General features: G+C 43.7%; 1 protein-coding gene across 2 annotated transcripts in view; it reads left to right on the forward strand.

Moving 5' to 3' along the window:
* Positions 1-25206, forward strand: part of PDE10A (phosphodiesterase 10A) — a 453343-nt gene that overhangs the window by 181564 nt on the left and 246573 nt on the right. Inside the window, exon 4 of one of the 2 annotated variants that reach the window (XM_077486632.1) lies at positions 16276-16399. In XM_077486632.1, the coding sequence (XP_077342758.1) occupies positions 16276-16399 (124 nt within the window). The remainder of the gene's footprint in view (positions 1-16275; positions 16400-25206) is intronic. The other variant, XM_077486633.1, reaches the window with a different exon arrangement.

A 25206-nucleotide genomic window follows, 5' to 3' on the forward strand; every position in this document is an offset into this window, starting at 1 on the left:
TGAAGCAGTGCGCTAGCAGGACGGTGAAAAAAGTCTTGCTAGCCGCATCTTTGGAGCGGTGTATTCACCGCTCCTAAACCGCTCCTACCCATTGAAATCAATGGGGCAGCATGACTATACCGCCGGCAAAGCGCCGCTGCAGCGGCGCTGCAGCGGGCGGTTTTACCCCTTTTTCGGGAGCTAGCGGGGGTTAAAACTGCACTGCTAACGGCCGCATACCACCGCTAAAACTAAGGTAAAGCGCTGTTAAAAATAGCTGCGATTTACCGCCGACACCCACACCACCCCAGTGTGAAAGGGGACTATATAAAAATCAAATCAAGGCCATAAAAATTCTAAATAAACGATCGCTTGCAAAAGAAAGTAGGACAAGCCTTACTGAGCATATAGGCCCTTTACAAGTTAATTTAGAGTTGGTGACTGGGGACAAAAAGAAGACCAATATATTAAATACCTTCTTCAGTTCTGTGCATACAAAGGAAAATAAGGGGGCTCAAGTTTATAATAGGGATAGTAGTAACATAGCTCAAAATGAACCCCAGTGGCTCAAAATTAATATGGTCCAGAAACAATTAAGAAAAACTAAAAGTGAATAAAGCACCCAAATCTAATGGCTTTCATCCAATTGTCCAGCTTTGTTTTTTCAAAGCCTTTGTTTTTATTTTTTTTGAAACTCTTTAACCACTTGCTGACCATCTCATGACGATATACTTCTGCAGAGTGGCACTTCTGTGCAAAGTGACGTACCTGTACGTCAGTCCGCAAAAACAGGATAGCGGGCGCACTGCGAGAGCATGCCCACAGGTCCCGCAGTCTCGAATGTCTGCCGGAGGTCCGCAATCTCGGCGAGGAGAGGCAGAATGAGGAAATGTAAACAATACATCTCCCTGTTCTGCCTAGTGACATGACAGGGATCTTCTATTCCCTGTCATTGGGAACAGTGATCTCTATCATGTCAGTGGTAGCCCACCCCCCCCTACAGTTAGAACACGCTAAGGGAACACAACCACTTAATCGCCCCCCAGTGTTTAACCCCTTCCCTGCCCGTAACATTTATACAGTAATCAGTGGCTATTTTTAGCTCTGATCATTGTATAAATGTCAGTGTCCCAAAATAGGGTCAAAAAAGTCCAATCTATCCACCGCAATGTCACAGTCCTGATAAAAATCGCACATCACCGTCATTACTCATAAAAAAAATGCCATAAATCTATCCCCTATTTTGTAAACACGATAACTTTTGTGCAAACAATCAATATATGCATAGGTGATCAAATACCACCAAAAGAAATCTATTTGTGGGAAATACAGGACCTCAATTTTGTTTGGGTACAGCGTTGCACGACCGCGCAATTGTCAGATAAATCGACGCAGTGCCGTATTGCAACTGGTTTTCGTCCTATAATCTGAAAGATACTTGAGAGTTTGAAAGACCATAGAAGTGTATTTGCTAGAAACAATATTTTAAGTAATTGACTGCATGGGTTTACAAAAGACAACATTTGTCAAACAAATCTGTGTTATATTTATGATGAAGTAAGCAAAACATTAGATAGAAGAGTGACTGTGGATATACATTAGTATACTTGAACTTTGCAAAAACATTTGATAGCGTTTCTCACACATGGCTAATGTGTAAGTTCATCTATAGCAGAGTTTCTCAACTGGGATTCTGCAGTGATCTACCTGTCAGTCACAGAGAGTTGATGGAAAGATCACATCCCCATTGCCAACACATGTAGAGTGATGCAGGGAAGCAGCTGTGATAGTGCTGGCTGTGGCATACTTTTCCCACTGGCCCTTCCTTCCCTCCTGTTCATCCTAGATGCTTGTATGTGACATCACATGAGATGAACAGAAGGGGAGGAGGAGCCATCAGGGTTGGCAAATGGGGTTTAATGTTGAGAAGTGTAAAGTTATGCACTTGGAGAGTAAAATAAGCAGGCGTTATATATTCTAGGAGGGTGACCAGACAGTCTCCGGAGGTCAATGTAATCAGCTCTTTCAAGGATTGTGTATTCAGAATTAACAACCTAAGAATAGTCTTTGCATATATCCTGGGAGATACTGTGGATAAATATTACTTACCTTTTAAGTAATCCAAGATATATTTTCTTACTCACCCTGTACCTGGATGGCACAGGTTGACTTAGACATAAGAGTTGTATGGGGAGCTGAAACATGCGTTTCCCAACCTTTCCAAGGGATTCTGGGTTCCATGTGCCCTACCGTCACAGCCTCGTTTCCACTTAGAAAGTTGCCAAGCTCTTTTCCACGGCGCACCTCACCATCTGCCCCCTGTACCCTGTCCCCTCACAATTACTACGACCACCTTCCTGCTCTATCCTAAACTCTCAAACCCAAATCTTCAACCTCTCCCTCTCCTCTGGCAACTCTGACATGTAAAGGTAAGACGGTCACCCTGATTTTTTTAACCATTATTGTAGCCTCCATATAGCAAGTATGAGACATAATATCTATGAAACGTGCTGTATAATAATTTTTTTTTTTCTTACATCAGGGGACAAAGAGCCATAGTAATAACTATGTGGGTTATATCTGCGTATCAGGTGCTGGACACTGGCACGCCCCTTAAGGCGTGTACTTCCCATATATAACCCCTCCCATTACTGGGAGTCCTCAGTTTTTTCACCAGTGTCTAAAGTGTTGGGCACGAGTAAGGATGTGTTGTACTAAGCTCCACAGGCAATAATCCTTTAATGAGAGCCAGCCATCCTGACCAGATCAGTTCTGATGTCTCTGTAATGGGCTAAATGAATGGGACCCGGGCCTCGTAATCTGAAGACACAAGGTTTTGCTTGCGAATTCTTTAAAGAGCTGGGCCCTCGAATCCAGTACTTTTTGGTAGTAAGGCCAATAAAAGTTTACTGGCAGGGTCTTCTCGCAGGTGCAGTATTGTTGGTCAACCTGAAGGTTTCCTTTAAGGTCTCAAAGCCTACCGTGAAGGGCAAAGATTGTTTTTTTTTTTATCTCTGATAAAGCCCTCCTGCGAGGATAAGGTAGGGGAGATTTTCTCAGAATCTCTCCCTCCATGTATTGTGTTGTCATGTCATGTCTGTGTCACCACTTGGGGCTGTATTGAGCACTCACCATTCTGACGCTGGAAACAGCAGAAGCTCTACTCTCCTCTCCTTCCAGCCAGCTCAGACCCTCAGGTAAGAGAAAGGGGGGTCTGATCACTTCCTGGGCCCCCAGATTGGCCATTTTTTTTCTGAATTAATGCAAGTCAGCTGCCTTTTTTCTTTCATAAAAAAATAAGTTTTTTTGGCAAACCGCGGCCACTGAGTGGAGGATTTAACCCCCCGCCATGACGCCGGCGCGCACGTGGGAGATTCAGCTTCCTTGTTTGAAAGAAGAGAGGGCCGTATTCTGCATGGGGGCGTAGGTAAACGCCGGCCACACGTGCAGGAAGTATTTTAGAGCTCTGCAAGAGAAGCTGCTGCCTGGCGGTGGAGGGACAGAGCAGAGTGGTTGCTGGTCAGGTTTGGTGACACAGGCATTTCCCCTTTGACACTGTATAGCAAGGATTAATAGCAGTTATTGTACTGTACTATAGTCTAGCAAGTGAAACATTCTTTTGCTGGTAGTGCCTCTGCTTTGTACTGTAAGCTATGAGTGACAAAGGGACCGGGAACTCCTCGAAGGGTTCTAAACTAAAAACCCTTCCAAAACAATGTCATCCTCCTCTGAGAGATATACGGCCAGTCAGATGAGCCGTCAAGGTTAGAACACTTCTGTCCCTGTGTATTTCATACAAACAGGTTTTTTCTTCTACCATTTAAAAAATTTGAAGAAGATTAATGCTATGATGTCTCTCCATAGTAGGACTAAACATCCCATCTAGTCCTCAGGGTCCTTTTGTTGAGGTGCAGGAGGCTGGGGATCAGGTAGATCTTTCCAAATATTGGAAGATACTTATCTTTCCTCTTCGGAGGATCCTAACAGGGAAGGAGTAGCTGCACAAGTCAAGTGTTTGTCTAATCCCTTACTTAACCCTTTTGTTGCCTGCAGCACAGGCTCTTGAGGTATCTACCTCTAATAAGGTTCATTTGAACCTCCCCCACCTGGGGATGTTTTTTCCTATTCATGCATTGCTATGTATTCTGAATGGAAACATTTCTATGAAGAAATGGGGAGGTTCCAGCTATTAAAGCAGCAATCACCTCAGTGAGCAGAGTCTCACATGTCCAGTGGATAATGCACTGATGTTAAAGGACCCAACAAGTAAAGGTTGGATTTTCTTTTTAAAGACAGGATGTCTTTTGCAGTTCTTGCTACAATTGGAGTAGCTCAGTCCATTAACCCTTTAACGTCTGCTCCACTATTTTGGTGGAGCACATTTTGAGTCAAGCTAATGCATTGGAAAATGTGGACTCCAAGGGGTTAATGAACAGATGTGAGATACCTGAAAGTTCTGCCTGATCAGCAGGCCTGGCAAGGGGCTGGTGTGTTTGACACACTGTTTGTCTCACAGATGCTATGAAGGACTCAATCATTTAAGCCTTATGGCTTATACTTGGACTAGTGCATTCTTGCAGAGGTCCGTTGCTGAAATATTGATCACCCAAAGCACCATGTGAAACCCTTAGCCAGTTTGTGTCCCTTCCTGGGGTACGGCTATTTAGAGTTGATAAGTATACCCAAAAGGGGTAAAGCTCTCTTTACCAGTAAAAGGAGGTTAAACATGTCTCCTTTAATGGTGCAGCCTCTGCTATGCCTGGGGCATCTGCCTTTAGGCAGTCTCGACGGTCTCATTCGTCAGGTTCAGGAGAAACTTCCCAAGGGCAGCACCAGGATCTTGGGGGCAGAGAGCCCATAAAGCAGAATGCTAAGGCCTTCTCATGAAGGAGTACCCCAACTCGTTTGGGTGAGGGGAAAGGTGCTGCGATTCTCAAGGTCTGGCAGGAACAATGTTAAGAGCAGATGGATTGCTGCAATTTTTAATTTTTTTTCCTCTAGGTTACATCTAGTGTTCCAAGAGCCCGGATGGCTCAGTCGGCTTTCGATCTGAGGGTCCGGGGGTTCGGGTCCCTGTTTGGGTGCTGCCTGTGGGGTCCTTGGGGCTTCTGATGCAGCAGTCTTTATGCAACAGTGTCCGTCTCCTCAGAGAATGCTCCTAAGGTTCCAGAAAAAAAAGAGATCTCTCTCTCTCTCTCTCTCTCTCTCTATCTCTATCTCTATCTCTATCTCTATCTCTATCTCTATCTCTATCTCTATCTCTATCTCTATCTCTATCTCTATCTCTATCTCTATCTCTATCTCTATCTCTATCTCTATCTCTATCTCTATCTCTATCTCTATCTCTATCTCTATCTCTATCTCTCTATCTCTCTATCTCTCTATCTCTATCTCTATCTCTATCTCTATCTCTATCTCTATCTCTATCTCTATCTCTATCTCTATCTCTATCTCTATCTCTATCTCTATCTCTATCTCTATCTCTATCTCTATCTCTATCTCTATCTCTATCTCTATCTCTCTCTATCTCTCTCTCGTTATCCCAGTCGGTGATATCAGAGATTCCCTTAGTGGAACAGGGGGTTTTGGCTCAAACCTTTTAAGGTCCCAGAGCCAAGCAGAGGTAAGACCCATTCTTGATCTCGAAGATCTGAATCGGCACTTAAACATCCGATCCTTTCATAATTCGATTGGCTGTGTCCATCCTGCAAGGAGGGGAGTTGCATATTTCCATGTGCCAAAGTTTCCTGCTTACCAGAAATCTCTGCAGTTTGAAATATAAAATTATTTTTTCAGTTGTGGCACTGCCATTCGGCTTAGCCACAGCACCATGAGTGTGCTTAAAGATTCTGGCACCTCATTTAGCCAAGTTAAAGGCTCAAGGCATAGCGGTCCTAGCCTATTAGAAGATCTACTTTTAATAGATCATTCAGGCTCAGGTCTAAAACCAGAGTCTGATCTCAGCTGTAGACATCGTAAATCTCCTAGGTTGGGTTCTCAGCCTAGGAAGATTCTCCTTAAAACCATCAAGGAGGTTATTTGGGGGCTGGTTATATATACCATACAGAAGACTGTATTCTTACCCCAGACAAGAATCAGTTCCATTGTAGGACTAATTCAACTTATCAGGATAAAGGAAAATTCCTTCATTCGGCTGCAGGAGATTTTTAGGGGAAATGGTGGCCTCCTTCAAGGCCGTCCCTTACGTGCAGTTTTATTTAAAGACTGCTTCAAGACACCATCCTGTCGGTCTGGAATAAAGAAGATTCAGGCCTTGTTTGTTTCCAATACGCTTGGCTCCCGACAAAGCCTAAATTGATTGTTATCCAGCAAGAGGAAAAATCTTTATCCTGGAAGATGCCAGCCTTCTAGGCTTGGGAGCAGCCCTGGAAGAAGATTCTGTCCAGGGGAGATGGTCCAGGTTAGAGGACCTTGCCTATCAACTTTTTTTGGAAGTTTCAGGCAGTACATCTGGCCCTAGAATCTTGGTGGTCAGACTACGGGACTGTCCTGACAGAATTCAGCCTCACAGGGCCACGGCGGTTGCTTACATCGATCACCAGGGGAGGCACGAGAAGTCATGCAGCCCAAAAAGAGGTGAATAATGTTCTAGCTTTGGTAGAACACAACACTCCTTGCCTATCGGCAATTCAAATTTTTCAGGCTTACTACTTGAGACGCCAAAAATTATTTCTGTGAGAATGATCTCTTCACCCCGACATCTTCTATATGTCAGATGGAGTATTCCGGACATGGACCTATTCCTGTCCAGATTCATTAATAAGGTCGACAACTTTATGTCGAATAAGGGGTCCGCTAGCAGGTGGTAGTCTTCCCAGGGGATCAGTTTTCACTGATCTAGTGCTGCTACTTCCGCACCTTCTCTGTAGGATTAAGCAGGATCAAAATGGAGGCGATTCTGGTGGCCCCAGTGGGTCCCAGAAGATCTTAATTTATTGAGATCATAAGGATGGCAGTAGGAGTCCTTTGATCTCTGCCATTATAGCCAGACCTTCTTGCACAAGGTCCGGTATTTCATCCTACATTACAGACAGAGGTTTGACTGTTGAATCCCACTCTATAAAACATCATGGGGGATCTCCTTCGGTAGTGTCTACTTTGACTAATGCCAGGAAGCTGGCTTCCAGAATAACTTACTTTGGAGTCTGGAAAGCATAGGTTTCTTGGTGTGGATCCGGGGGTTGGCACCCCAGGAAGTATGTCAATAGGCAGGATTCCTGATTTCTGCATATGGGATCTGAAATTAAGCTGGCCTTGACTTCTATCAAGAGCCTGATCCAGGCCTTGTCGCTGTCTTTTCCTATGTCCTCTTGCTTCCCACTCTTGGTTCATAGCTTATTCGGGGGTAACCCGGTTTATTCCCTGTATCAAGGCACCTCTAAATCCTTAGGTTTTAAGATTGGTCCTTTTTAAATCAGCCGTTGGAACCTTACGAGAAATTCCTTTGGTTCTTTGACAAGAAAGATAACATTTTCTGCTTGCCATTTCTTCTGCTAGAAGAGTATCGGAACGAACAGCTCTGTCTTGTGAGAGCCATATTTCATCATGCATAAGGATGAGGTGGTTTTATGTCTTCATCCTGAATTCTTACCAAAAGTGGTAGCAGGTTCATTTAAACCAAGATATTATTCTTCCTTCTTTTTCCCCAGAGCCTTAATCTGGGGAAGAGAAAGCACTGCAACATTCTCTTGATGTAGTAAGAGCGTTCAGAGTGTATCTAAAGGCGACCGCTCAGGTTCTCAAAACACAGGTTTTGTTTGTACTGCCAGAGGATCCAAGATATGGACAGGCAGCATCAAGATCCACTATTTTCTAAATGGATTTGTCAAGTGATTGTTCAAGCTTCAACTTAAAGAAAAAAATTCTTCCTTCTCATATTAACCACTTCAATACAGGGCACTTTCGCCCCCTTCCTTCCCAGCCCAATTTTCAGCTTTCATCGCTCTAGCGCTTTCAGTGACAATTGAAAGCACTGTACCCAAATGAAATTTTTATCATTTTGTTCGCACAAATAGAGCTTTATTTTGGTGTGATTTATTCACGACTCCGTTTTTTTTTTTTTGCGATATAAGCGGAGATTTGGAAAAAAAACAATATTTCCTTTTTTCTATTTTAAAAGAAATCCAATAAAATCGAATTTTGTCATAAATTTAAGCCAAAATGTATTCTGCTACATGTTTTTGGTAAAAAAAATTCCGTTAAGTGTATAATAATTGGTTTGTGTGATCACGGACATATGTACGCAAATGATCATGTACATATGTGTGCAGGTGATCACGTACATATGTGTGCAGATCATCATTGGGACATGTGATTTTAGTGGGACATATGTGGGGGGACATGTTTTTATTATTAGGGACATGTGTTTTTATGTTTTGGGGACATGTGTGTTTTGGGGACATATGTGGGGACATTGTGTTTATACTGTGTCGTGTGTTGTGTGTTTACACTAGACTGATGATCAGTGAGTAAAAAGCTGTAAAATACAGCTCATACTCACTGATCATCAGCCGGCTGCATTGATCTGCTCTCCTCTCCTCAGCGATGACTTCTGTGTGAGGAGAGGAGGAGCCGATTGCTTAGCAACCGGCTGTTTGTTTACATCACATGACGGCTGTGATTGGACACGGCCGTCATGTGATCAGGAGGGCCAATCACAGAGCCCTCCTGCCGATCTGAGATGCGCCATGTCCGGGTGACACGAGCACATCGGGATCGCGCCGCTGAGCGGACACGATCCCGCTCCTTCTGAAGGACGCTCCCACCCGGCCGTCTATGTGCATTGGCCGGGTGGGAAGTGGTTAAGAGCACACTCATCCAGGGTGATTAGTGCCTCTTGGATGGTGCATCATCGGGCCTCTATGGCTCAGATCTGTAAGGCCATGACTTGGTCTTCGGTTCATAGGTTTATCCGATTTTATCAAATTGATATTAAAGGTCATGAGGATATTGCCTTTCGGCACAGCATACACTGCAGGCTGCAGTATGAGTCCTCTGGCCTTCTTTTTTTTGGTCTGTCTCCCCCTCTTCAGTTGCCATTTCTGTGGGACATCCCACATAGTTATTACTATGGCTCTGTGTCCCCTGATGTAAGAAAAGAAAATAGGATTTTTATAACAGCTTACCTATAAAATCCCTTTCTTTGATGTAAAGGGGCACACTTCTTCTTATACACTTGTATTGCTTAGCTACAAAACTGAGGGTTTACATGGGGGAAGTACACGCCTTAAGGGGCGTGCCAGTGTCCAGCACCTGATACGCCGATATAACCCACATAGTTATTACTATGGCTCTGTGTCCCCTGATGTACATCAAAGAAAAGGATTTTTACAGGTAAGCTGTTATAAAAATCCTATTTCTTTTCTGACGTCAGGGGACACAGAGCCATAGCAATAACTATATGGGTTATATCTGCATATCAGGTGCTGGACACTGGCACGTCACTTAAGTCGTGAACTTCCCCCATATAACCCCTCCCATTACTGGGAGTCCTCAGTTTTTTTGCCAGTGTCTAAGGTCCTCCAGCTCTGCTACTTCCACGCCTTCTCCGCAGGATTAAGCAGGAACAGAAGGAGGTGATTCTGGTGGCCCCAGCGGGTCCCAGAAGATCTGAATTTATCAAGATCATAAGGAGGGCAGTTGAAGTAATTTGGACTCTGCCATTATAGCCAGACCTTCTTGCACAAGGTCCGGTATTTCATCCTACCTTACGGACAAAGAGGTTTGACTGTTGAATCCCACTCTATAAAAGATTGTGGGTAAGCTCCTTCAGTAGTGTCTAGTTTGACTAATGCCAGGAAGCTGGCTTCCAGAATCACTTACTATAGAATCTGGAAGGCATAGGTTTCTTGGTATGGATCCAGGGGTTGGCACCCCAGGAGGTCAATAGGCAGGATCCCTGCATATGGGATCTGAAATGAAGCTGGCCTTGACTTTTATCAAGAGCCAGATCCAGGCCGATGTCCATGTCTTTTCCTACGGCCTCTTGCTTCCCACTCTTGGTGTGTAGCTTATTCAGGGGGTAAAATGGTTTATTCCCCCCTATCAAGGCACCTCTAAATCCTTAGGATTTAAGAATGGTCTTGTCGGCTTTGTTAAATCTTTGTTCTTTGACAAGAAAGATAATCTTTTTGCTTGCCATTTCTTCTGCTAGAGGAGTATTGGAACTAACGGCTCTGTCTTGTATGAGCCATATTTCATCATGTATAAGGATGAGGTGATTTGATGTCCTCATCCTGAACTTTTACCAAAAGTGGTAACAGGTTTTCATTTAAACCAAGATATTCTTCCTTCTTTCTCCCCAGAGAAAGCACTACAGTCTCTTGATGTAGAAAGAGCGATCAGAATCTATTTAAGGGCGACCGCTCAGGTTCGCAAAACACAGGTTTTGTTTGTACTGCCAGAGGGTCCAAGATATGGACAGGCGTCAAGATCCACTATTTTCCAAATGGATTTGTCAGGTGGTTGATCAAGCTTCAGCTTTAAAGAAGACAATTCTTCCTTCTCATATTAAGAGCACACTCATCCAGGGCGAGTAGTGCCTCTTGGGTGGTGCATCATCGGGCCTCTATGGCTCCGATCTGTAAGACCGCAACATTGGTCTTTGGTTCAGATGTTTATCCGAATTTTTTCAAATCAATATTAAAGGTAATGAGGATATTGCCTTTGGGCAGGCTGCAGTATGAGTCCTCTGGCCTCCTGTTTCCTTGATTCTGTCTCCTCCTTCAGTTGCCATTGCTATGGGATATCCCCCATAGTTATTACTATGGCTCTGTGTCCCCTGATGTATGAAAAGAAAATAGGATTTTTAAAACAGCTTACCTGTAAAATCCTTTTCTTTGATGTACATCAGGGGACACAGAGGTCCCTCCCTTCTTCTTCTTATACACTTTGATTGCTTGGCTAAAAAAGTGAGGACTCCAAGTAATGGGAGGGGTTATATGGGGGAAGTCCATGCCTTAAGGGGCATGCCAGGGTCCAGCACCTGATATGCTGATATAAACCACATAGTTATTACTATGGCTCTGTGTCCCCTGATGTACATCAAAGAAAAGGATTTTACAGGTAAGCTGTTTTAAAAATCCTATTTTTTGTGGATCCCGAATAGTATTTGCTTATATATTAAATGAGACATTTAATGTGTTTAAAACTTTTTTACTTGTACTGTAATAACTTTTCAAATTTGCCACTATAATTCCACAATTCCGAGGTTAGTCTCAAGTGGATGACATCACACCACAGGTCAAACAGTTTACTGCTGCTTCTGCCTAGCGCATTTTCCTCCTACTCTTTTGTAATGAAGATTTCGCTACAGGATGGTGAACACCCTGATTGGAACATAGATACACTATGTCGAAACCCTACTCTGTGAGTACCCCACAGGGCAATACCCTGACTGATGACAATGGCAGAAACCAGATGGAAGGGAACATGGCAAAAGCTCATGCAAACATTTGTCCACCAAACGTGCTGAATGCTCAGAGTGCCAATGTTTTCCTGCACCGAAGCAAGACTCTATTTTAACACCCGTCTTTGCATCTGTGTCCAATATTTATTTTAGGCACACAACAAGCAGCCTACCTGACTTCAGCAGACTTTTCTGCAACTGTATAACAATTTCTCTGACAGCGGCGTTATTACAACCATCACTCTACTAACCGAATCATTCATGAGCCTTCTGCAGTCGTAAAAGTGTACCGTTTTAATAGTAGCTCATTCCAACTCAGTCTTAACTTACTGTACTCATGGAAGATGTTTCTTCATGCAAAGATTCCACAGACAGAACATTTTAGATGCTCCTAAAAGCTCTCCGTATTCTCACAGACCCAACTCTGCAACCAGCCATTGCTGCAATTTCTGTTTGTCAAACCCTAGCTAATTAGACTAGGACAATGAAAAACCAACAGGATCCAGTCTTCCTGGACCGTACGTTGGTGGGGCATTTACAAACATTACCCTCAGCTTTGCTGTTTTGCGTTGATGCGTTAGAACAAGTCATGACACAAATCTCCAGAATATCTCTGATTTCTGTTAATTTGTGCAGAATCTTGGGAGAAGGTGCATATGCTGGGACATGTTACGTGTTCTACCCAAAAATTGGTGAACATGTAACATGTTCCTAAGGGCAACTTATCCTTTAAACAACTTTAGTAAGTTCAAAAATTCCTTATAGAATCCACAAGGTCTGTTATCACCTCTGTGAGGCAAGAATAATGTCTAGCATTCATAGACATCCATGATGCCTATTGATTTATTCCCATTTACCCACCTCATCAGCAATGTCTGTGCTTCACAATAGGAGACAATTATTACACTGCCTCTTGACCTATCCTCAGCTTCCAGGGTATTCAGAGGTACTTGCAACCCTCCTTGCCACCTTAACTGCTGCAGGGAAATCAAGTTGCAGGGTATCTAGATGACTACCTTCCTTCCTTTTGAATGACTCCTCTCCCTTCTATCTGCAAACCTGCACAGAACTATTCAGATACTTCAGGCTTTTGGTTCAGTAATCCTCTTTCAAAATTTTTGCTTTTCCACCCTGTTCAAATTTTTGTGTCACTGCAGTTGAACACAAACTGATTTTGACCCTAAATATTTTGTTTACAGCACAATAAATAATTAAAATGAAACACAAAAACATAATGACTAGATAGGAAATGCAGATCATACAAATCTTTTAGCCCTTTATATTGGTGTTTAGTGGAAAAGTGACACCTTTTTAAAGTGTTTGTGTTACATGGGCGGCAAGAGTTTAAAAAAAAAGTTAACAATTTCCAGGCCTGGCCGGTGTATTTTTTTTATTTTTGAACCACAAAAACAGTCTCTCATTTTTGTCCCCCCTCTATACACTCATGCCTATGCACAATGGTAGAAAATACTTAGTCATGTAATCCTGCTCTAAATAAAATTATGAGCTTGGCAGCTTCTACACCAAAAAATATCCAGTTTCCCTGGTTTGTAATGTGATTAGCAGGCTCTGATGTTGATTAGTTGTCTTTACTTTAGTAAAATTGAAAGCTCGTGTGAATTTTATCAACGTTGTATGATGTTTTTTGTGTTTATTGCCATTAGGGTTTTTAAAGTAGACACAACTGATATTTTTTCAAATTTGTAGATGTATTATTTTAAAGCGGTTCTCCACTTTGTAACAAAAAATTAACAAATCCTGTCTATAGCTGCTGACTTTTAATAGGGCATGCACTGTGCTAACCCAGGCTAGTTCTTTATTAGCCTTCAGATTCCTGGCACCAGCATCTTACGTGTGGGCATCCGGCTGTGACAGGTTGTGGCTTTACAGTCAGCTGCCCACTTCACCTTATGAATTGTGTACACTCTTCTGGCACCTGTGTCATGTCTCAGAAGACGGCAGGAGGGAGGGGGAGAGGAGAACTTCCTAGTAGAGCTGCACAATTAATAGTTTAAAAAATTGTGACCTCGATTCAACCCCTCTGATGATCTCTATTGCAGAGTTTGCCATTCTTTCATGTAACAAGTGGAGAGACTTATCTGCTCACTCAGCTGTCATAAGAAAACATCTGGGCAGTCTGCCAAGTTTTTAAAATGAAATATTGTAACTAACTTTTCCTTCTTAGATCAAAGTGAAACTTCTGTGTGTAAATAAAAAAATCCAGGCAGTCTGACAAGTTTTTAAGCCAGTGTAAATGCAGGAATTTAACCACTTAAAGTCTAAATCTTTTTCTGATACTTGTTTCTTAAAGTGGTGTTGCCACCAAAAAATTAAAACTACTTAAAATTCGTAAAAAAAATCAAAAAAAAAAATAATTGGCAAAAAAAAAAACATTTTTACTCACCTCTAAATACCGGTTGCTAGGGGGTCCCTCGTAATCTGCCTTCTTCATTGCCCAGGCTGGTGACATCACTTCCCCTCGCGTTGCACATTCACCTGGGACCTGTCATGTGTCCCAGGTGACTGTATGGCGTATCACGGCGCCCTGCGCCGCTCGCGCATGCACAGTGGGTGCCCGGCTGTGAAGCCACAGCCGGGTGCCCACAGTATGCATGACGGCGCCGCGAGCGGAGCGAGGGGGGGGGGGCTTCGTTCCCCTGCATCGCTGGACCCTGGGGCAGGTAAGTGTCCGATTATTAAAAGCCAGCAGCTGCAGTATTTGTAGCTGCTGACTTTTAATTTTTTTTTTTTTTTTAGGGGGTACCCCACTTTAAGTTAAAATCAATATTTTTTGCTAGAAAATTACTTGGAACCCCCAAACATTATATATATATATATATATATATATATATATATATATATATATATATATATATATATATATATATATAAAGCAGAGGCCCTAGGGAATAAAATGTTAATTGCTGCAATATTTTATGTCACACTATTTGCCCAGCGGTCTTTCAAATGCAATTTTTGAGGAAAAAACACTTCAATGAATAAAAAAAAATAAAAAAAAAAAACAGTAAAGTTAGCCCAATTTTTTTGTTTGTTTTAATGTGAAAGATGATGTTACGCCGTGAGAATCATGAGAGAATCGTGATCTATCTTCTAAGCAAAAAAATTATGATTCTCCTTTTAGCCAGAATCGTGCAGCTCTACTTCCTAGGCAATCCAAGTGGAAGTGGCAGAGGGTACCTATGAAAAGTAGATACCCACTGCCCACCCAAAAAAATGACATGTCAAATATGGTAGAGGAGGAGGAGAAACTTATAGTTGAACTTCCCCTTTTGGTTAAAGCTCTGCTTTAACTTAACTAATCTGTACGTGATACTAGTGCTGTTGCGTGAACAGGGCACTTTGGTTGATTTTTATGTGATACACAAGATATAATGTCTGGTGCACAATCAGTCCAGACAGTGAAAAAGTCTCACACGTGGTATCACTATACTCTGGGAGGAGTAGCAGAGTGTGTTTTGAGTTGTAATTCTAAGTATTCCTATGCTGCTTGTGAAAAAAAATATCCTATTAAATTGACAACTTTGCGTTCAAAAAAACAAAACAGTAATTTTAGTTCTGCATTTTCCAAAAAGTGGTAATAAATTAAGTGCCTCTTAAAAATACCTTGGGATGTTTACTCTCCAAAATGTGGTAATTTTGTGGTTGTTTCTATTGCCCTGGTGCTCTAGTGCCTCCAAAAATGTGATGGTTACATTACACATGCAAAGCACTCCTTGGATTTGGGGAGTGGTTGTACTGTCCTGCCATTTTAGGTCCTCAAGAAATAAGATATTTTGTTTTATAACTTTCACACAGAACAAATGGTATACAATGATTTATGTTATTTTTTCCAAGGAAGTGTAGCAGAATACATTTTGGCAGAATTGTATGAAGAAAGGTTATTGCAGAGTTTTACAACAGCAAATTTGTTCCCCCCCCCCAAAAAACTTTGGTGTTCCATGTATATAGCAAGCTATAAAAAAAACTAGTTGTGAATACCACAAAAATAAAGCTGTATCTGTCTAAAAAAGAAGATGTGATTCATCTGGGTACAGTGTTGCATGACTGAGTGATTGGCATTCAAAATGTGACTTGGCTGGAAGCTGAAAATTGGCCTAGGCAAGGAGGAGTGAAAGTGTCTGGTAATGAACTTGGGGAACCCTTAGCAAACTTTTGAGAAAGGCTGGTCTATATACAACACTCTCTTGTACTATTAATATGATCTTCAGAAAATATACCAAAACTAACTTTGTGAAGTTTCTGCAATTCTATGCAGTGGGCCATTTTTTGCAATGTTACTGTAAATGTAACTCAAATTATGTTTGTACAGTATATAAAGAGACTACATGAAGCTTTTGCCTATGTTACCCCTTTAGCTTTCATGCAACCCAGGCCATGGACATACTTACTAATTACAAATTTTTACTAACTAGTTACTAATTTTGCTAATAAACACTGAAGAGTTTCACAAGTCATTTGAGTTTTGGGTCTCAGACCAGTGAATTGCTTGCAGGGAGAATTTTGAATAACTCATTCATTTTGAATGGCCTATTTATAAGAACTTAAATGTTTTTATGTTCAGAATAATGATAATTTTAATGTTGTAAGGATAACTTTTTTGTCGTCTTTAATGTGCAGGTGCAACTTCCACATTTTTCAGCTTTTTCTGATAAATCAAACAGATTTGTTGCACACCGGTGGTAATTTTACACTAGCTGACAGGTATCTTATGCTATGTGGGTCCTCTACTGCCATAAAAAACATATTGGATAGCAAGTTGTTATGCTAAGGATCAATGTATATATCATTGTTTTGTGTTATTTCTCCTTTTAACCATGTTGTAACATTTATTTCTCCACTCTCCTTAGCAGTATCAGGATACAAATATGCAAGGAGTGGTGTATGAGCTGAACAGTTACATGGAACAACGGCTAGATGCTGGCGGAGACAATAAATTACTCTTGTATGAATTAAGTGATATCATTAAAACAGGTATATATACAAAATATTTTTTACTATCTATATAGTTTTTAGCTTGGGCACATCATATATTGAGTTTGTATAGTAAAGCAATGCAAACAGTGATGATGATGTGCAAAGTGCAGTAGCTCTGAACAACTAATATGATTTATATTTTCTCATTCTGAATCTGTAAAAGATTAGTTATGGTGAATACCTGATAACTGCACATTGTTTTTTGTTATTAAAACAAGTTTGAAGTTCTGCACATTATTAAGGTGAAATGCTTTTACAGAACTTAGCTCACATTCCCCAGAAAAAAACAATGTCAGACAAGACACATTAATAGAGCACAGCCCTTTTGATTCTTACAGCCCGACTCCAGCTTTTGCTTTTTCACATGATTTACATACCGTAATTATACAGGTTACTTCTGAAAAATGTAGCTTGAGCCCCCTCTCTCTCTGTCCTCTTCCTGCCTGCATGACACTCTGCAATGTTGAACATTGTAGTCCTCAGCATAAAGGGGGTGTTTGTCAGAAACCATGAATCAGACCGAGACAGAAGTACAATTAAATCACACTTGTTTATTAAATAAAAAGGTAAATAGAAAAAGCGTAGTCAAAGCATAGCCAGACTCCAGTAACCAGATCGAGTAGTCAGCCAGGCCAGATTTCAATAACCAGATCGGGTAATCAGCCAGGCCAGAAGTCAGGGATCCAAGCAGAGCAACAGCAAGCAGGATAAGGAGCCAGAAGGGATGTCAGCAAGCCAGTCATTAAACAGAACGGCCGGAGATGGTTTCTTGTGATGTGGCAAAGGCAGAGGTGAAGTGAGCTGGACAGCTTTAAGTAGGCAGGTCAGATGAGCATGATCAGGAACAGCTGGTAACTGTAGAGAGATGAGAGCTAGCAATTAGCCGACAACTGAGCAGCCAGCCCAGAGAAGGAAGGGCTAAGCCAGCCCTGACCTTACCCCTTCCTCAAGGACCCCTCTCCCTCGGAGGGCCACCGGGCTTGAGGGGAAAACGTCTATGGAACTCGCGGAGGAGGACAGGGGCATGTATGTCTGAGGATGAAACCCAGGAGCATTCCTCCGGACCGTACCCCTTCCAATGCACCAGGTACTGTATGCACCCACGGAACCTACGTCAACAATGGATTGTACCTAATACTCCTCATGGTTCTCAACCTGAATAGGGTGAGGACGTGGCACCGAGGTGGTAAATTGGTTACAGACCAACGGTTTCAATAAGAAGACATGAAACACATTTGAGATGCGCATACTAGGAGGAAGGTCCAACGCGTAAGCCACTGGGTTAATCCTGCAAAGGATACGGAAAGGCCCAATAAACTGAGGTGCAAACTTCAGTGAGGGAACACAAAGCTGGAGGTTGCGAGATGACAGCCAGACCCTGTCCCCAAACTGGTAGGAAGGCGCAGGCAGGCGTCTGCGGTCAGCATGGAGTCTGTACCTATCATTAGCATGACGCAAAGCCTCCTGGACTTGTACCCAAGTGGAACGAAGACCATGGAGATGCTCCTCTAATGCAGGAATACTCTGTGGAACAAACGAGTCAGGCAACATGGAAGGTTGGAAACCATAATTCGCCATAAATGGAGACAATCGGGAGGCAGAATTCAAGGCACTCTGCCCATGGTAATAGGTCTGACCAGTTGTTATGGTGGTCAGAAATATAGCAACGTAGGAATTGCTCCAGGGACTGATTGGCTCGGTTTGCGGGTGATACGCAGAAGAGAACGCAAGCTGGATTCCCAACTGTGCACAAAAGGCTCGCCAGAACCGGGAGACAAACTGACTGCCCCTGTCCGAGACAATTGCCTTGGGTGTAGCCCATGTAAGCAAAAGATCTCCAGAAAGATCTCCAGAGCAAAAATGGAAGCCAGTTCCTTAGAGGTAGGCAACTTCTGTGGAATACAATGACACATCTTTGAGAACCGGTCAACCACTATAAGGATAAGTGTTGCCTTGGGATTTGGGCAACTCCACAATGAAATCCATTGACAGGGAAGTCCAGGGCCTCTCTCCATTGGGTATGGGTTGTAGGAGGCCTACTGGAAGGTGTCGTGGAGTCTTGCTCTGAGCACACACGGTACAGGCAGCTACGAAGGCAGTAACATCAGCCCGTAGACTAGTGCACTCGAATTGTTGGGAAATGGCCCAAATGAGTTGATTCTTCCCAGGATGGCCAGCTGCCTTGGGAAAATGGTAAGTCTGGAGCACAGCAGTATGGTGACTCTCTGGGACAAAGCAGCGGTCACAAGTTTCTCAGGAGGAGCATGGACCTGAGCAGCATGAATTTTGTCACCCAAAGGAGAAGTAAGACTGGTGCGAACCGTAGCCAAGATACGATCAGGAGGAATCATAGGATCCGGAACCGACTCCGACTGTTCCAGCTCCTGCCTCCCACCTCCCTGTGACAGTGGCTGGGGGATCCTCTCCTCACACCAGCTGTCACAAAAGCAGCTGTCCATGCGAGGCTCCACCCACACAGCCTCCTCATTCATTTTGTGAATGAATAAACTAAAAGTATTATCGGCCACTGTGGCCGACGGCCTGTAGTTCTCAATTAACTGCAAAGGCACTGAAGAGCGTCCTCGTTGATTGCTTCTTCCTTGCACTAACTGCCTGACTATATCGGAGGTACAGGCAGACAGTGTGCTGAGAGTCTACAAGCACAGTCTGCAGTATAATTGAGTTCTGCCCAAAAAAATTAAAAATCAGCAGCTATACATACTGGAATATCCAGTACTCCAATAAGGACACTTGCCTATCCAGGGCACCCGCAATGTCCTCAACTGAAGCTAACCTGTCCCTCGGGTCCCAGGTGTAGGCACTGGTATCTTCAGTAAGGGAATCAGAAAGTGAAGCATTGTGGCTTCACAGCCTGGTTCCCTACTGCGCATCCGGAGTGGTTGCTGCTGTCTTCTGAAAGATGTGATCTGTCTCCCAAAAGACAGTGGGGGGAGGGGCAGGACATGACGTAGATCGCCGTGCATATTTTGGCAATCTTTCACCAGAAGTGGGAGCAAATCCCTGTATTAGTATCTGCTCCCCCCTAAAAGGTGCCAAATGTAACACCGGAGGGGGGGGGGGGGTGGAATCCGGGCAGTGGAAGTTCCAATTTTGGGTGGAACTCTGCTTTAAATAACGAATGCACCTTTTTTTTTTTTTTTTTACCTAGCAAAAATGTGCGTGTTTATTTTCTTTATAAAAGGTGAACTTATCCTTTACTTTGCTTTCTAAATTCAATCCGTGTATGTATCTGAATTTGATATGGTGTCACTCTTGCAGTTCCTGTACAGCAAGGCTGAGGTGGGAGAGAAAAGAACAGTACAAGGAGCCAGTTAGTTCATGTGCTGACAAGTTGTATGCTGATAGGAAAAGGAAGCAGCGTTAGAGAGATGCGCTAATCACTTTGCTGCTTCTGCTTTCATTGTCCAGTCATGATGCTAGGGTGGATCAAGAGGACCAACGCTCATAGGAAAGTGGATTGTCCAATATACTGTGCGCTATATGTCTTTGTCCCTAAAGTTAGCATATGCAAACAGTAGTAGTAGCCAAGGACTTTTTTAGGAACATACAGTGCCTTGCGAAAGTATTCGCCCCCCTTGCACTTTTCAACCTTTTGCCACATTTCAGGCTTCAAACATAAAGATATAAAATTTTTATTTTTTCTGAAGAATCACCAACAAGTGGGACACAATTGTGAAGTGGAACGAAATCTATTGGATTTTTGAAACTTTTTTAACTAATAAAAAAATGAAAAGTGGGGCGTGCAAAATTATTCGGCCCCCTTGCGTTAATACTTTGTAGAGCCACCTTTTGCTGCGATTACAGCTGCAAGTCACTTGGGGTATGTCTCTATCAGTTTTGCACTTCGAGAGACTGAAATTCTTGCCCATTTTTCCTTGCAAAATGGTTCGAGCTCAGTGAGGTTGGATGGAGAGCGTTTGTGAACAGCAGTTTTCAGCTCTTTCCACAGATTCTCGATTGGATTCAGGTCTGGACTTTGACTTGGCCATTCTAACACCTGGACACGTTTATTTGTGAACCATTCCTTTTGTAGATTTTGCTGTATGTTTGGGATCATTGTCTTGTTGGAAGATAAATCTCCGTCCCAGTTTCAGGTCTTTTGCAGACTCCAACAGGTTTTCATCCAGAATGGTCCTGTATTTGGCTGCATCCATCTTCCCCTCAATTTTACCATCTTCCCCCCTGCTGAAGAAAAGCAGGCCCAAACCATGATGCTGCCACCACCATGTTTGACAGTGGGGATGGTGTGTTGAGGGTGATGAGCTGTGTTGCTTTTACGCCAAACATATCGTTTTGCATTGTGGGCAAAAAGTTGGATTTTGGTTTCATCTGACCAGAGCACCTTCTTCCACATGTTTGGTGTGTCTCCCATGTGGCTTGTGGCAAACTTTAGACGAGACATTTTATGGATATCTTTGAGAAATGGCTTTCTTCTTGCCACTCTTCCATAAAGGCCAGATTTGTGCAGTGTACGACTGATTGTTGTCCTATGGACAGACTCTCCCACCTCAGCTGTAGTTCTCTGCAGTTCATCCAGAGTGATCATGGGCCTCTTGGCTGCATCTCTGATCAGTATTCTCCTTGTCTGAGCTGAAAGTTTAGAGGGACGGCCAGGTCTTGGTAGATTTGCAGTAGTCTGATACTCCTTCCATTTCAAAATGATCGCTTGCACAGTGCTCCTTGGGATGTTTAAAGCTTGGGAAATCTTTTTGTATCCAAATCCGGATTTAAACTTCTCCACAACAGTATTACGGACCTGCCTGGTGTGTTCCTTGGTCTTCATGATGCTCTCTGCCCTTTCAACAGAACCCTGAGACTATCACAGAGCAGGTGCATTTATACAGAGACTTGATTACACACAGGTGGATTCTATTTATCACCATCAGTCATTTAGGACAACATTGGATCATTCAGAGATCCTCGCTGAACTTCTGGAGTGAGTTTGCTGCACTGAAAGTAAAGGGGCCGAATAATTTTGCACGCACAACTTTTCAGTTTTTTTATTTGCTAAAAAAGTTTAAAATATCCAATAGATTTCGTTCCACTTCACAATTGTGTCCCACTTGTTGGTGATTCTTCACAAAAATTTTTAATTTTATATCTTTATGTTTGAAGCCTGAAATGTGGCAAAAGGTTGAAAAGTTCAAGGGGGCCGAATACTTTCGCAAGGCACTGTATAGTGACAAGGAGAACACTTACATTTTTATTATCACATTCCATAAAAAATGAAACGCAAAACAAACACTTAAACCCTAAATGCAGTATTTTATTAATTGTTTAGATCCAATACAATCCACATACAGATTCAATTCTTTTGATAGCTCTTCTTCAGGAGTACATGTGAATGATCAGCTATAACATGTATATTATAAACACATTATAAACACATTATAATTGGAAACACTCATGCCATCATATAAGCATATCCAAAAGAATAAAATAGTTCACACCAGCATGATGAAACCCATCATTCTCATTATATTAAAAATGCACATTTGCTGGAATCCTACAGGTGTATATTGTCTTTCTCCCATTGGGGGGATGGAGGGACAGGGCAGGATGTTCTTGTATGTTATGGTGAATACAAATGGTATAAAAAAGCCCTCAATAGTCATCCATAAATGCATAGACTGCATTAAGGTGAAAACCTTGGGGGGGGGGGGGGGGGGTTAACACTTCTCTTTTCCATTGAAACTCTTTGTTCATAACTTTCCTGTTTATTTGTGCCAAGAGTTTGACAATAACCTCATACTTGCTAAGGTTACTTCTTGTTGATTTGTTTAACTGCAAAACTCTAGGTAAAATAATTACTTGATTACTTTTTCATAATCTGATGGCTGTGTAATTGCATTGATATTCAGAAATGTTGGAAACCCAGGGTGTCAGGTGTAGGAAGTCTTGCAAGGTCAGGGCAATCATTGGGGTCAAATATCTTTAAGCGGCCCTCACAGGGTTATCGCTACACTTGTAATTACAGCTTCACTCTATTGAAAAAGTATTCACTACAAGAAATAGCTTGTGAATAGGGATGAGCTTCGTGTTCGAGTCGAACATACGTTCGACTCGAACATCGGCTGTTCGCCCGTTCGGCGAATTCCGAACGTTATGGGCCGTTCGCGCCAAATTCGTGTGGCGCTCACAGCCCACAATGCACTGCGTCATCGCAATGCATTGCTGGCTCATGATTGGCCAAGCATGCACTGTGACCCTGCATGCTTGGCCAATCACAGCGCCAGCAGCAAGGAGAGCCATGATTGGCCACAGGCAGGATGCCTGTGGCCAATCATAGCTCAGGCTGTGTAGTACACGCCCCACACTATATAAGGCCGCCAGCACGGCGGCCTTGTGTAGTGTGTTGGCGTCTGAAGCAGTTAGTGGGTGTTCTGTGTACCTTCAACACAGTATACACCGATCGTTATCGGACGATTTTCGATCTTGCTGTTGTGTAGTGGTTATTGTCTGCGTGCCCTGACCACAGTATACACCGCTATATTCACCTCACCTATATAGCTAGTGATCTATCTTTTATAATAGAGCTTGCAGTCAGTAGAGTTAGGAGCTTGTGCGTGCTGTCTGTGTGCTCTGTACCCAGTACACACCGCTATATCCACCTACATAGCTCTTCTCTATTTGAGCCCACTTGCCATCTGCAGGAGTTATTGGAAGTTGTGTGTGCCTCCAGCACAACACAGTATACATCTGTATATACCCCTTTATCTCTGGTGTTCTATTATAAAGGCATCTGCAGGAGTTAGTGGGTGTTTTGTGCCTCCAGCACAATATACACCTGTATCTACCCTTTATTGCTGTTCTCAAATAGAGCCATCTGCAGGGCTTAGTGGGTGTTGTGTGACTCCATTACAGTATACCCCTTCATCTCTGGTGTTCTATACTAAAGGCATCTGCAGGAGTTAGTGGGTGTTGTGTGCCTCCAGCACAATATACACTACCCAGCTGCTGTTTTACCCAACTCCCTTCAGGCCATTACCATGTCTGGAAGGCCAGCAAGGAGAGGCAGACAGGCGCGAGCCGATAAGAGGGCAAGCAGGCTCTGTGTCTAGAGACAACAGTGCTGGTCGTGGATGCGGTGCATTGTCATCAGCACGTGGCCATGGGACACGCTTGTCCTTCTTTTCGGCAGCTGGACATGTTGAACCGCAACATGCCAACGACTTGGTAGAGTGGATGACCAAGACCTCTTCATCCTCCTCATCCTCTCTCACCCAGTCTCAGGGTACTAGCAAAGCAGCTGCCAACGCATCGTCTTCCCTCGTCTCAATGTCATCAGTGACTCCTTCCCTAGACCCACCACGTCCTCCTGAGGAGTCTTCAGAACTCTTTGAGCACAGTGTTGGGTACATGCTCCAGGAGGATGCCCAGTGTTTTGTAGGCTCTGATGATGACACTCAGCTAGAGGAAGGCAGTAGCGTGAATGCAGAGAGAGGGGATGCTCAAGAAGGACAGCAATCTGGCAGTCATGTTCCACAAGCTGCAGCATATTGCCAGGTTTGCTACAGCGATGAAGAGGGAGGGGATGATGAGGGCACTGACTCCACGTGGGTGCCTGGAAGGAGGGAGGAGGAGGAGGAGGAGGAGGCACGTGTCCAACGAGGCAGGATGCCCTCCGGGGGCCAGCTTAGGGGCAGCACACCGACTGAATCACACCGCAGAGTTCCGCCTGTGCAGGGCGCTGCCTCTGCGTGTTATTCTAAAAGTTCTTTGGTGTGGGCCTTTTTTGAGACGAGTGCATCAGATCGCACCGCTGCTATTTGCAACATATGTCTCAAGCGTATCTCGCGTGGCCAAAACATCAGCCGCTTGGGCACCACATGCTTGACCAGACATATGTTGACCTGCCATGCAGCTCGTTGGCAAGCGTACCTCAAAGACCCACACCAAAGAACAAAGCGGACCTCTCCTTGCTCCTCATCAGCTGGCATCTCCAACCCCACTAGACCTTCAATCCTCTCTGAAACCTGCTCTGAGAGGAATGAAGGTGTAGAATTAGGTGTGTCACAGCCAAGTGCTTCCGGGCACTCTGCTAGCAGTACACCCACGTCCGATTATAGCAGGCAAATGTCCCTGCCCCAGCTGCTGGACCGGCGAAAGAAGTTCACTCCCAGCCATCCACATGCCCAGCGGTTGAATGCTAGCTTGGCTAAATTGCTAGCACTTCAACTGCTGCCTTTTCAGTTGGTAGACTCGGCCCCCTTCCGTGAGTTTGTACAATGTGTGGTTCCTCAGTGGCAGGTCCCCAAACGCCACTTTTTCTCACGGAAGACGATTCCGGCTCTCTACCGGCATGTGGAAGGCAATGTCCTTGCCTCGCTGGACAGGGCGGTCAGCAGTAAGGTGCATATTACCGCTGACTCATGGTCCAGCAGGCATGGACAGGGACGTTACCTGTCTTTCACGGCCCATTGGGTCACTCTTCTGGCGGCTGGGAAGGATGCAGGACAAGGTGCAGTAGTGTTGGAGGTTGTTCCGCCACCACGCCTCCAAAATGCTACTATTGGTTGTGACACACCTCTCTCCTCCACCCCCTCCTCTTCTTCTTCCTCCATGGCCTCTTCCAGTGCTCTGTCCTCAGATCCAGCGGTGCTCAGTAGGCGTTCCAGGGGCTACGCAAGTACGCAGGCAAAACGATGCCATGCCGTGCTTGAGCTGGTTTGTTTGGGGGACAGGAGCCACACTGGGGCGGATGTTTTGTCAGCTCTGCAGGGGCAGGCCAAGAGGTGGTTGACGCCACACCAGCTTAAGCCAGGAATGGTGGTTTGCGACAA

The sequence above is a fragment of the Lithobates pipiens genome, unplaced genomic scaffold, assembly GCF_037356315.1.
Source record: "Lithobates pipiens isolate NorthernLeopardFrog02 unplaced genomic scaffold, aLitPip1_a1.2 Scaffold_18, whole genome shotgun sequence".
NCBI classification, from domain to species: Eukaryota; Metazoa; Chordata; class Amphibia; order Anura; family Ranidae; genus Lithobates; species Lithobates pipiens.